Here is a 12477-nt window from a genome sequence, read left to right on the forward strand (position 1 = left end):
AGAAGCCCTTGTGACAACCTTCAATATGGTGAACCTTAAAACATATTTTGAACTTATCACCCAAGCATTTCCAAAGTCCTGTCGGTCTCTTTCATCATCCATTTATCCTATGAATCCCCGCATCCTCATATCTTTTCCCACTTTCATCATTTCCAACCCATTTAACCCATCTCAGACTGCCAAAATTTGGGAAGATTGAATTGAAACAATAACGTATATCTCCTCACCTTCATCTTCTTCCGTCCAATAATAATAGCAGCAAGAAGCTAAAACTTCCTTCGTTAAGCTGGGACTTTGGTAAGCTTCCAAAGGGATGCAATAACCTTTGAGTGGTCTTTTTGGCAACGGGAGGTGTAGTTCTCAGTTTCATGCTCAGGTAATGGGGGTTTGTTGGCAAGGATAAAAATATATAAAAGACAGGGGAGGACGAAACTGATCAGAAAAAGATAAAAATAATGATCGATGACGGGATCGAACCGCCGACCTTGGAGTAATAAATTTTTAATTATTAGCTCCACTATCTAAACCAACTGATATAATCGACCGATCATCTGTTGATCTTGAGAAAAACCAAATACCTATATAGCTTATTTATAATTGCGTCAGTCAGTCAGACATTTATTTTGGAAGTAAGAGCAGTGACAAAAGTTGCTAAAGGTAAGTGTCATAAAATCAAAATATCCATGCAGTACATCATTAAGCGTAATTTGTGCAACCATTAAGACCCATAACCAAACTGTCCTCCAAGATAACCAGATTTTTTCTTTATGGCGTTGTCATCTTTAGTCGAACTACCCAATACCTTTTTTTTTACTTCCTCCCCTTGCCTTTCCCTTTGCCCTTGCCCTTTCCCTTTCCTTTTTTGGCTTTACTATTGCCGCCCATATTCCCACCAGCGAACAAATTCTTCCTAACTACACCGTCTTCGTCGTCACCCTTTGACTCATGGTTACCATTAGGCGCTTGAAGTTTGCCATTAACGGGTGTCGTTTCTGGTCGATTTGGAGAAGGTGAGGGTGGACGAGAAGAGCCAGCTGATGAGGTAGAGAAACGTCGAGCTGGGGATGAAGTGCGATTTTGGGGAGAGGTTGATACAGGAAGCATGTAGCTTCAAATTGATTGTTCAGTCAGCATTTGAAGTTGGGGCACGCAATGTACGTCAAAGAGCATCTCACCTCCCTACTTCACGGCCGATGGCAGCCATTCGCGTCCGTTGCTCATCTGTCAAACCGTGTTGTTGCTCTGTTGCACCATATCCTGTAAGGCTATCCGCTGAAATAATTGACTCTGCTCGTGCAGGTGGTAGAAGAGTGGCGGATTCTGATGCCTGATTACCCCGCCATCTGTCAGCCACAAATCTCCCGGTTCTAGGATAACACAACAGCCCACCTGCTCAGGATCCTTAAGCTTATCACTTCGAGGTCCACAACAAGAGAATATGTCGAAGAACCCCATCGTATCAATTTGTTGTTTTAATCGATGTTTTGTAAATACACAGGGCTATACAGATGCCAGGTGCCGAAGATTTCGATTGGCTACCAAAAGAATGGCTGGATTGAGCTGCTTTTGCTTATTGCTGGTGAACGACAAGGGAGTGTAAACTTGCGAGCTAAATTCGCAGGCAAAACAGGACAGCAAACAACAACCAAGCCGACAGCAGCAGGGAACATCTAACATCATTCATCAAAAGGGAGCGGCGATGTCCTCCTGTGCCGAACCGAAGTTCGGGCCTTTACAAAAGTGATGATGCAATAAATGGAGCAAAAAGAACTAATTAGACTGAGAAGAGGAACCAACCGACGCAGGCCCATCAATCTATAATAGCTCGATATCAATTATGCAAACGTTTTGAAGATACTCTGTGATTATTTGCCATCCACAAGGAAGCCAAAGAGGTCGTCCATCTTAGTGCGTAGAGAAGAATGCCTTCTAAACGCACCAGCTCGGGTGTGTCTTCGCCCACTGCCAAATCGTCTAGCACCCGTAAATCCAAATCTACACCGAAGAAGACGTTGCCAAGGCCGATTACATCACCTCCTCCACCTCCTCATCACCATGTTCCGGCACCAGCACCTATGCACTTACCAGTGCATAAGGCTGGAAGACTGAGCTGGTCGTTACTCGGTTTTATCTTAGTTGTCTTGCCGTTCTGGTTCTCCAGATTACATTATGGATTGCCTGAACCTCTTCCACCATAGTAAGCCTGCTACTTAGTCGAACTTCATCATTTATCTCTAATAATTGGGTTGTTTAGTGATGCAGATGGACGTCCACAACCATCTGAGGAGATTGTACTTTCCCACGTTCAAGCTTTAGAAAATATCGGTTACAGAACCGTTGGTACCCACGAAGCTCTTGCTGGCGAACAATACGTCCTCAACCAAGTGCTGGAGCTAGTGGAGAAGTGCAATGCAGGCGGAATATTGAACTGCGAATGGTGGCATCAAAAGGGCTCGGGTTTCCATGCGTGAGCTGCTCTCCACTTACCTTGAGAGCGAAGCTGAAAGAGGCCCAGGTTCGAAATCATCGATCACGAAGTGTTGAAAGGCTATGGGGGCATTTCTAACATCATTCTTCGAATTGCTGCTTTTCATCCGCCTTCATATAATATTTCACAGCCGAAGGTAGAGAAGGACGCGATATTATTAGGTTCCCATATCGACTCCACTATGCCTTCTCCTGGCGCTTCAGAGTAAGCCGCATTCCAAGAGAAGTTCTGCCATATATACTGATGCGAGTGTAGTGACGGTATTGGAGTTGGAGTCATGTTAGATACAGCTCGAATTCTGGTGGAAAGGAATGAAGCCTTTGATGGTGCCATCATCTTCAGTGGGTTGCTTCACAAATTCGATTTCATGGGGAATCTCGCTCACTAACATGTGTCAATAGTGTGGAATGGCGGAGAGGGTAAGTTTGGTCCCTTGGGTGCCGACTAACGGCATGTTAGAGACCTTGCAGGACGGCTCTCATCTTTATTCGACTGAACACAGTACAGCACCTACAGTAAAAGCAATGATCAATCTTGAAGGTACCTTGATCCCATTCGTTCGCGCTTCTAGCACCATGGCTGACCTTCTGCTAGCCGCCGGATCTACTGGAGGCGCTCTTCTATTCCAAGCCACTAGCAAAGAGATGATTGAGGCTTATGTCCATGCCCCTTTGTAGGTGATCAAGTTGTACATGACCACATGGCTGACATAAAATAGCCCCCGGGGAACGGTTATCGCTGCTGATGTCTTTGCCTCTGGTATCCTTATGTCAGAGTACGTGTTTTCGGCCGAACAAGATGAGCACATAACTAACGTGTCGCTCAGCACCGACTTTGGGCAGTTTGAAAAGTACTTGGGTGTCTCTGGACTGGATGTAAGTTCTACTGTAATATGATGATCAGCCATGTAGCTCACATATAATAGATGGCCATTGTTGGGCATAGCTACTTCTATCATACTCATAGGTAAGGCTCGATGATTACGACAAATAGCTGACAAGACCTAGGGATACGATCAAGCACCTCGAAAAAGGTACAGCCCAGCATTTTACCTCCAATATTCAAGCCATCGTCGACCATCTTCTCTCCCCTTCATCTCCCCTCCTCTCCTCTGCGCCATTCTCACCTCCTCATGTTGTCTACTTCTCCCTTTTCGACCGAGTCTTCTTCCATTTCCCAATGTCCAGAGCCGATGGATGGTACGTCAGCATCGCTGCAGTGGCGACTGCTTTTGCTTTCAGGCATTTGAGCAACAAGAAGGCAAAAGCAATTGTTGTGGCTGCTGTCGGTACACCCCTAGGTATTCTCGGTGGATTGGTCGGAGCCAATGTTTTTGCAGCCGTACTCTCTGCTACCGATAACGGCCTACTCTGGTTCCCTCACGAACACCTCCCGCTTCTGCTTTACGTACCAGTCTCATACATCTCACTCTTCTCAATTCATCTGATGCTTACCCACTTCCTTTCCCCTGTTGAGCGTACGCAACTCGAAGTGACACACTATTACATCCAACTCTTACTCTCCTCTTGGTACATGTTGCTCTTGCAAAGCTTCAGAGTCAGGTCGGCGTATCTCTATGCGATGATCACCGCTTTGCTTTTGGTTGGTGCGGTAGGTAACGAGCTGGGTCGAATGGGACGAAGGGGATTGTGGGAGGGAATGTCATTCAAAATGACCTATTTAGTGCCTTCCGCATGTCTCATGGCGCTGGCCGTGGAAGCCGTTACTACTGTAGGCAAAAGTATTAGCAATACCATCATGAATTCAGACACTGACACAAACTACAGGCGTTGGACATCTTCACGCCTCTTGCAGGTCGTATGGGTAAAGAAGCCCCAGCCGAACACATCGTGGCCTCTCTCTCTGTCATTTGCGGCTTTGTCTTCTTCCCCACAGTTCTTCCCCTGTTCCACCGCGTATCTCGCATGACTCAGAGAAAAGTCGTCCTTGGCTTGGTTCTGAGTGTCCTTGGTACCGTTGTTGCGATGGTGGGACCTTGGTACTTCCCTTACGACGAAATGCATCCGAAACGAGTTGGAGTTATATACAATTACAATGTGAGTACTAGTATGATGAAAACACGCTTGGGAGCTGACGAAATGTGCAGCATACATCTGACAAGCATGTTGCGCATCTTGCGTTCATGGACCGAGGGCCTGTGGCCGATATCGTACCCTCCCTCTACTCCCGCTATGGGACACCCGACCTGCCTCTCGAACACACCTCTCTTACAGATTACGATTCTGATTGGGATGTGCTTTACCCTGTCTCTACCTTCTTAGATACATACAGATTCGATTTGCCCGTAAGCGAAGAGACTAAGAAATTTACTTGGCCAGAGATGAAATGGGGAGTGAAGGATACCAAATGGGAAAATGGGGTTAGAAAGATGGTTCTGACATTCAACTTTGTTCGTCTACCATTTCATTCCAGATACATACCGCTGATTCGATCCACACAGACTGGGCTTGTTTGGCCAACTTTGGCATTTGAAGCATCTGTATTGGATTGGTCATTCCACTTTGACCCTCCTCCCAAGAAGATGCAGCACCATATCAAGATTGCAACTTCTGTTGATGAACCAGTGGTGAATTTGAGGCTCGATATTAGAGCAGATGAAGGAGAGAGGTTGAGAATTCATTGGAGTGCTTTTGGTGAGACTTTCACAAATCTCGACATGTCATATGACATTATACTGACAAAGTGTTCGTTCTTCTCTCATAAGATATCAACCAGATGGTCCCTGGCACAGCGGCACGAGATGGCCCAGATATGCCCGCTTCGAAGATGTTGCTCGATCTCGCAAGCTGGTCAAGGGAGAAATACAATGACGATCTGGACTTGGTCATGAGCGGCGTCGTCTGCGGTGTCATTGAGGTGTAACTTTGTGATGTGCAATGGTCTTCCTTTTCATGGGGGTTATGTCTGGAGGGGTGTAGCATATGTTAGTGGAGTATACAAAGAATAACTGATTAGGCTAAGATGCTTTGTGATCTTTAAATACTTTTCTTTCCACCGGTGTGGTCGATCTGGCATATTTTAGTGTGCCAATACTGGTTCTGTACGGACTTCATTTCTAGGTCTACGTATGCGTGAACAATACTAGCCGCGTTGCGTGTGATGGCGGCTATTCCATATTTGATGAATAATATAGTTTTAGAAATAACGCAATTACAGTTTACGCCCATCTCATCATGGAACATGATGATTGATGTCGAAATACCAGCAGACAGCCATCATACGTACGGTAGGATTACTCTGTTATCGACAGCCTACGAGAGCATAGCAGACAAAAAGGCACTACAAGAAGTTCAGAATAAGGCGACGGCAGCATCGGATAGCATACAGCACTGCTACAGCAGAAGATCTCAGTATGTAGAGTAGTAGTATGATAATAATGGTTAGTGGATTCTTGATAGTAGCTTTCGTCAGGCTTTTTCTTTCGTTGTTGATTTATTTAAATTGTTATTTGCCTTTTTTATTTAATTATTTATTATTATTGTCGACGGCAGGCACCGCCGCCGCCGCCGCCGCGACGACGATGACAGAAGACTGGACGTGTAATTTATTGCCACCGGCGTTGTTCCCGAGTCGACGAATTCATCTTCACTGTTCATTTACTTTGACAGAAAAAAAAACCTCGGTACACCCGAGGAAAGATCAAAAATGGGCTTTACTCTCCTTATCGACAACTATGACTCTTTCACTTGGAACATTTACGCCGATCTCGCTTCTGTCGGCGGTAACCCCTATGTCGTCCGTAATGATAAGATTACCCTTAAGGAGATCGAGGTATGTTTCTTTTGCTCTGGCTGTACGATCAACGGGATAACGAGATATACAGGGGATGTTTTCTGATGGCGAGCTTGAGCGGATCGTCATATCTCCCGGTCCTGGGCATCCTAGGACAGACTCTGGTGTCTCTAGGGACGTGATCGCTTGGGGAATGGGCAAGTTGCCTATTTTGGGTGTGTGCATGGGTCTGGAGTGTATTGTTGATCTGCTCGGTGGAGAGGCGAGTTATTTCTTTGGTTCAAGGAGCTTTGCTGACGAACAGCAGATCGCTTATGCCGGTGAAATTAAGCATGGTAAAACCTCGCTTGTCCAGCATGACTCTATCGGGGTCTTCCACAACCTCCCCCAGTTTCTCTCTTCTACTCGATACCATTCCCTTTCCGCCCAAATTCAGTCGCTTCCTTCAGTCTTGCAAGTCACTTCGACTACCAAAGAATCTGGTGTGATCATGGGTGTACGACACAGGACCTACACCGTTGAAGCCGTGCAGTATCATCCTGAGAGTTGCATGAGTGAAGGCGGTCGAGGCTTAATGGCCAATTTCATCCAAATGAAGGGCGGCAAATGGGGTGGCGAAAATGCTTGGTGTGGCGTTCCCGCGGAGGGCGAGGAGGAGCAGCCCAAGGCGAAGACCAATGGCGCTCCAAGCTTGCCTACTATTTTGAATAGGATTCACGCGCAGAGGTTATTGGACGTTGAGCAAGCCGAAAAGGTTCCTGCTACAAGCCCTGCCAACGTCTCTACCTCTCTTTCCCTCTACGCTTCTCCACCTCTGATCAACTTTAGGGACCGTATGGTCTCTACTCCCCACACTGCCGTCATGGCTGAGATTAAGCGTGCTTCTCCCTCCAAGGGCGATATCGCTCCTACCGCTTCCGCTCCTGAGCAAGCACTCAAGTATGCTCTTGCCGGGGCTTCCGTCATCTCGGTTCTCACAGAGCCTACGTGGTTCAAGGGCAGCTTGCTTGACATGCTCGCTGTGCGCAACGCTGTTGATAGTCTTCCCAACCGTCCTGCCATCTTGCGAAAGGATTTTGTTTTGTCCAAATACATGATTGATGAGGCTAGATTATATGGCGCCGACACTGTGCTTCTCATTGTCGCCATGCTCGAGCCTCAGCAACTTAAGGAATTGTACGATTACTCTGTCTCTCTTGGCATGGAACCCCTCGTCGAGGTCAACAACCCTACCGAGCTCTCACTCGCCCTTGAAATTGGTTCCAAGGTCATTGGTGTTAACAATCGTAATCTACATGACTTTAATGTTGACATGTCCACCACTTCTCGAGTCAACGCCGCTCTCAACGGACGGGACGTTGTTCTTTGCGCTTTGAGCGGTATTTCGAGTCACGAGGATGTTGAGAAGTATGTCAAAGAAGGTGTCAAGGGTGTGCTTGTTGGTGAGGCTTTGATGCGAGCAAGCGACACTAAGGCTTTCCTCCGGTCGCTTATTGGCTTACCGCCTTTAGAAGTCGTTCCTAAGTCCAGGCCGCTCGTCAAGATTTGCGGTATCCGTTCTACAGATGACGCTAAGCTTGCAATTAGTGCCGGTGCCGATCTCCTTGGTGTAATCCTTGTCCCCGGTACGAAACGTTGCATATCCACTTCTACCGCCCGCGAAATTTCTGCTCTTGTGCAATCCGCCCGATCTCAATCCTCTTCCAAGCCATTAGAACCTTCTCTTTCCTCCCCTTGGTTTACCACCCAATCCGACCTCCTCTCATCCCGGCGCAAACCCCTACTAGTCGGTGTCTTCCAAAATCAGTCTCTCTCCGACATCCTCTCAGCCGTGGAGGAGATTGGCCTCAACCTTGTTCAACTACACGGTGATGAACCCCAAGCCTGGGCCAAGTTCATCCCCGTGCCTGTGGTCAAGGTGTTCCGAGTTTCGCCTGAAGGAATAGTTAGAGGTGGTGAGATCAGGCGGCCAGGTTTGAACCAAGCAATCTTGCTCGATGCTGGTGGTGTGTCTGGCGGTGGTGGGGAAGGAAAAGCCTTCCCTTGGGAACATGCCAAGCGGCTCATCCAATCTGGCGAGGTGGGGTCTGAAGGTCATATGCCTCTCCCTGTCATCCTCGCTGGTGGGTTGACGCCTGAGAATGTGGGCCAGGCAATTGAACAAGCTGGTGAAGGCGTTTGGTGTGTGGACGTCAGCAGTGGGGTCGAAGGAGAAGGAGGAAAGGTCAAGGAGAAGGTTGAGGCGTTTGTGAAGGCCGTAAGGGGTTGATTTTTCTTAAAAGAGTGTGTATATACATATTAGAGAAGTGATGCAATCTGGGCACACTGCGAATTTCAAGATAGACATCGGGTCAATTGTCTTAGTCGTCTCTTTTGACATTATATGCCTACTAATCTATCTACAGACAACAGTACCATCCTTCCTACCCTCAGCAATGCCGTTGAACCCTCAGGATCTTCATCACTCCTTGTCTCTGAAACCACGAAACTCGTTTCTACATCTCTTCTCCACCCCTTTTCGCTTCTTAGTGTTTCCAATTCCACTTGTTCGGATGAATAAGGTTTTTCACCATTTCTCTCCTGTCGCAAAAGGGTTTGCAAAAGAACAAGCTTCAGGTGTGCCATTTTCATCCCCACCTTTTCGTCTTGCCCTTCCTTCTCCGTTCCCTTCTCCACCTTTACCTGTACAGTCTTCCCCCTCTTCGTCCTCCCATTTCTACCCTTCGGCGCGGGCGCCTGCAGTGGAGGATTAAGCGCCAAAACCTCCCTACATAAATATTCTACCGTCGGCTTCCCCAGACCATTGTACCCCGGCTCAAAGTCGGGTTCTGGTAGACGCCGTCGCCTTCGCTCCCGGCGTTCTTCCCCCTTTCGACGGGACGTGCCGGCAAAATGTTCGAGCAAGAGGGTGATGATGTGCGTTATGGGGGCTAAGGGTACAGGTGGGAGGATGGTGGTGGTGGGGGTATCGACGGCGGCGTGAGACATGTTGATGTCGGTGCCATGAGAAAAGGAGAAGGAAGGGGAGGAAGAAGGGAAAGGGGAAGGGATGAGGAGCATAAAGAAAGATTGAAGGGAAGACAGCGGGAGGGGTGCAAGGGTATGGATGAGGGATGAAGTGAGGGATGGGGGGTTGAACGGCGGATGGACAGAGGGCGCTGAGCGGGATGGGGAAGGCGGGTAGGACATGGAAGTCGGTGGAGTGGGAGCTCTTGTGCTCGTACCAGTGCCAATGCCGGGGGAAGAAGGGAAGGATGAGGTGGATGGTCCGATCTCTGGGCCGGGGCTGGAGGAGGGCGGGCGCGAAGGAAGGTTGGAAGAGGGTGAGGAGGGAAAGGGGCGATGGCTGTGTCGAGTAACTGCGGATGAGTTAGCGGGCAGGGTCTTTAAGACTGGGAAAAAAGGACATACGAGACGGAATAGTCTGACAGCAGTAGATCGTCTTCTGGCAAGCATCTCTTTTCCTTCTTCCCTTCTCAATGTTTTGGTGATCTTCACCTCCTCCTTCGCTACTCTAGTCTCTTCATCTTCTTCGATGTCAATCATATCCTCATCTTCTTCCTCTTCCTCTCCTTCATTCTCATTCTCATCCTCATCCTCATCCTCATCTTCATCCTCGTCAGGGAATGGTTCCGCGAAAGCCGCTTTTAAGATACCCATGACCATCCCCGCATCACTCCACTGCAATTGTCCGGTCCTATCATATGGTCTCGCCAACTGCCTCAAGAAAAGCGGGGACCATTCCAATTGAGGATTATCGTACGGTCCTCTCCTCACCATCTCGTCCTTTTCCCACACTGCAACAAGCCATTCCAGGAGAAGCCAGCCTTGCGGCGTCGGAGGTTTTTCCCGTTCGTTGTCATGCTCAAGTTCTTGCTCGAGATCAAGGTCGATATCAAGTTCCGCGTCAATCACATTCTCGGGCGGACGGTCCTCATCATTATCATCATGCTTGCTTGGGGACTGGGACCGCCTAGCTTCTTTATGTTCTTCCTTCACCTTGATATTCCCCATCCCGTCCTTGGCCTTTCTCGCCCTCCTAACCCGGCCTGCCACCCGGTTTTCTTTGGCCGGATCGGTCCACAAAAGCGGCCATACTCCTTGGTCCTTACATCGTTTCATATACTTGTACACATTTCTGTGCAGAAAGCTTCTTCCCTTTTCCCATGTAAGCCATGACGGGGCGTCATCTTGTGGGTGTTCGGATGTATCTTGGTGATTCAAAGATTTCCTCCCACGCCCACCACTGCTACCGCCATCGCTGGTAATAGAAGGAAGAGGAGGAGCGCGATAATAAGATGCAGAAGGATGGGAAGGGATGCTACCTGCAAATAATCTAGGGTTGTGGAGTTTGAGGAGACGGTAGAGGACAGTGAAGGGTTCATAGGAGGAGAGACCGTGGTCGTAGGGATTTATGGCGAGATACAAGAGAAATTGGAGATGCTCACTACAATTTTGATTCGTTAGTGAACCTCGATGGTCGTGGTTGTGTCAAAACTCTACGTACTTTTGGGGAACATAATATTCCGTTGTAAGGTTATCGATCGTTGCGAGAGCGATAGGAGCTGTCATGTTCAGCGTATGCTCGCTCAAGTTGTACTCACCGAACCCCTCTTCCAGCGATCCATTAACAAGTTCTCTCCATCCGTGAGGGTAGAATATCCTTGACGGGTCTTTTCTCCTGTCCATGGTCCGTATAGTGTAGTTCTCCGAGTCACGTCTTTGTTGTCAACATTGATTAATTATTATGTCGCGTCGCGCGTTTGTGCCACGGAGGATTGGCCGCTATTTGCTCCCGTTATTTGATCCCGTTCTCCCCCCGAGCCTCCACGCACCGTGTCACTCGAGAACAAGCAACGACCACGACTGTACATATGTCTCTTGCTTTACAACCATAATCTATACACCATGTCAGACGACCCCATGGCAGACTTCCTCGCGCGGGAAAAGGCAGCCCTCGGCGACGATGCCGACTTCTTTGCCAACCCCACTCCCTCCGCTGCCTCAGGCATAGACGCATTCCCGGACCTCAGTGTGTCACCCCGTACCGTCCTTCGCGCTTACACTGACACTCTATAGCATCCCCGGCCGTTGAACCCGAGTCTACACCTGTCAAGCCGCCTACGCCCCAGTATCAAGGTATTGATGCGTTTCCCGACATTGATACTCCCGCTGTAGACGGTACACAAATCAAGGTGACTGGTCCGGCTGGTACTGGGGAAGATGAGGATGTCATGAAGTTTGAGAGTGCTTTCCCTGATCTGTCTGGGGAGACTGGTTCCCAACCAGCTTCTAAACCCATATTTAATGCCCTCTCTCCTCAGCCGTATGGCGCATCGCCATACCCACCCACTGCTACCACTGCCGTTTCCCGATCCCCCCACCCCTCCATCCTCCCCGCTCCTACTTTCAACAACATCCTTCCTACCGCCGATGAAGACACTGAGCCTATCAAGGCCTGGAAAGCTCGTCAAGCCGAGGAGATTCAAAAGCGTGACGAAGCGGATAAGAAGAGGAGGGACGAAATGAGTGATAGGGCTGAAAAGGCGATTGACCAATTCTACGAGGAATACAACAAGATGAAGGAGAAAAATATCCGAGAGAACAAGTAGGTCGCCTCTTTCTTTCTTGACGCGATGGATAACTAATAAAAGCTGTAAACCTTTAGGGAGAGCGAAGCCGAGTTCCTCGAAAAGCTTCAAGAGGGTGTCGCCAAGGGAACAGCATGGGAACGTATCTCTGACCTCATCTCGCTCGAAAACTCTCGTACGTACCTTATCCATTTTATTCAACCACAATATCACCCCATATCTCGAGTACTCAAACTGACAATGTCACCGGACCCGCCTCTCCTACTCGCAATCGTAATCTCGAAATACAGAATCCAAAACCATTCGCCCCTCCGTCCCTGGCGGCTCTGACCTTGCGCGCATGAAGGAGATCCTCCTCGCCCTCAGGAGGGAAGGTGACAAGGCGCCCGGCGCTGCCGGTTTTTAGATGCCATACCACTTTCAGGGGAAGAAGTTGTAATGAACAATTGAATGGATGTCCTTTTGATATGGTGTGCTCTTTCCTTTCATCAAGCTGATATTAGTGAGGCTAGACAAGTGCATGTGGAGGCAGTACGCAGATCTCACCGCTGGTTATGAACGACGAGCTGGGAAAAGAAACAAGAGGTATAAGTAACAGGAGCAGTATAGTAATAATCATATTTAAGCAGCGCGTAATCACGAATG

General features: G+C 48.5%; 5 protein-coding genes and 1 non-coding gene across 6 annotated transcripts; 3 read left to right on the forward strand and 3 right to left on the reverse strand.

Annotated features, from left to right (window-relative positions):
- Nucleotides 1-456: 456 nt before the first annotated feature.
- CNBHt130 lies at nucleotides 457-545 on the reverse strand. The gene is given in 2 exon segments: nucleotides 457-493; nucleotides 506-545. It is a non-coding gene; the product is annotated as a tRNA-Ile (tRNA).
- A 265-nt stretch (nucleotides 546-810) lies between these two features.
- Nucleotides 811-1455, reverse strand: CNBH0510 (hypothetical protein; the record flags this gene model as incomplete). Its single annotated transcript, XM_768911.1, has 3 exons — nucleotides 811-1108; nucleotides 1176-1327; nucleotides 1390-1455. The coding sequence occupies 3 exons, from the start codon at nucleotides 1453-1455 to the stop codon at nucleotides 811-813; spliced, it is 516 nt and encodes a 171-aa protein (XP_774004.1).
- A 467-nt stretch (nucleotides 1456-1922) lies between these two features.
- Nucleotides 1923-5371, forward strand: CNBH0520 (hypothetical protein; the record flags this gene model as incomplete). The annotated part of the gene is made up of 14 exons (XM_768912.1): nucleotides 1923-2197; nucleotides 2255-2467; nucleotides 2516-2692; nucleotides 2744-2829; nucleotides 2890-2907; nucleotides 2948-3028; nucleotides 3083-3161; nucleotides 3207-3263; nucleotides 3315-3363; nucleotides 3482-4219; nucleotides 4276-4545; nucleotides 4596-4898; nucleotides 4950-5142; nucleotides 5214-5371. 14 exons carry the CDS (start codon nucleotides 1923-1925, stop codon nucleotides 5369-5371), a joined length of 2697 nt encoding a protein of 898 aa, XP_774005.1.
- Nucleotides 5372-6154: 783 nt separating this feature from the next.
- On the forward strand, nucleotides 6155-8510 carry CNBH0530 (hypothetical protein; the record flags this gene model as incomplete). Its single annotated transcript, XM_768913.1, has 3 exons — nucleotides 6155-6280; nucleotides 6333-6503; nucleotides 6549-8510. The coding sequence occupies 3 exons, from the start codon at nucleotides 6155-6157 to the stop codon at nucleotides 8508-8510; spliced, it is 2259 nt and encodes a 752-aa protein (XP_774006.1).
- Nucleotides 8511-9171: 661 nt separating this feature from the next.
- Nucleotides 9172-10930, reverse strand: CNBH0540 (hypothetical protein; the record flags this gene model as incomplete). The annotated part of the gene is made up of 4 exons (XM_768914.1): nucleotides 9172-9600; nucleotides 9653-10688; nucleotides 10749-10806; nucleotides 10846-10930. 4 exons carry the CDS (start codon nucleotides 10928-10930, stop codon nucleotides 9172-9174), a joined length of 1608 nt encoding a protein of 535 aa, XP_774007.1.
- A 219-nt stretch (nucleotides 10931-11149) lies between these two features.
- CNBH0550 (hypothetical protein) lies at nucleotides 11150-12238 on the forward strand (the record flags this gene model as incomplete). The annotated part of the gene is made up of 4 exons (XM_768915.1): nucleotides 11150-11273; nucleotides 11321-11849; nucleotides 11910-12007; nucleotides 12123-12238. 4 exons carry the CDS (start codon nucleotides 11150-11152, stop codon nucleotides 12236-12238), a joined length of 867 nt encoding a protein of 288 aa, XP_774008.1.
- Between the last annotated feature and the right edge of the window lie 239 nt (nucleotides 12239-12477).

The sequence above is a fragment of the Cryptococcus neoformans genome, chromosome 8 (genome assembly GCF_000149385.1).
Source record: "Cryptococcus neoformans var. neoformans B-3501A chromosome 8, whole genome shotgun sequence".
NCBI lineage: Eukaryota > Fungi > Basidiomycota > Tremellomycetes > Tremellales > Cryptococcaceae > Cryptococcus > Cryptococcus deneoformans.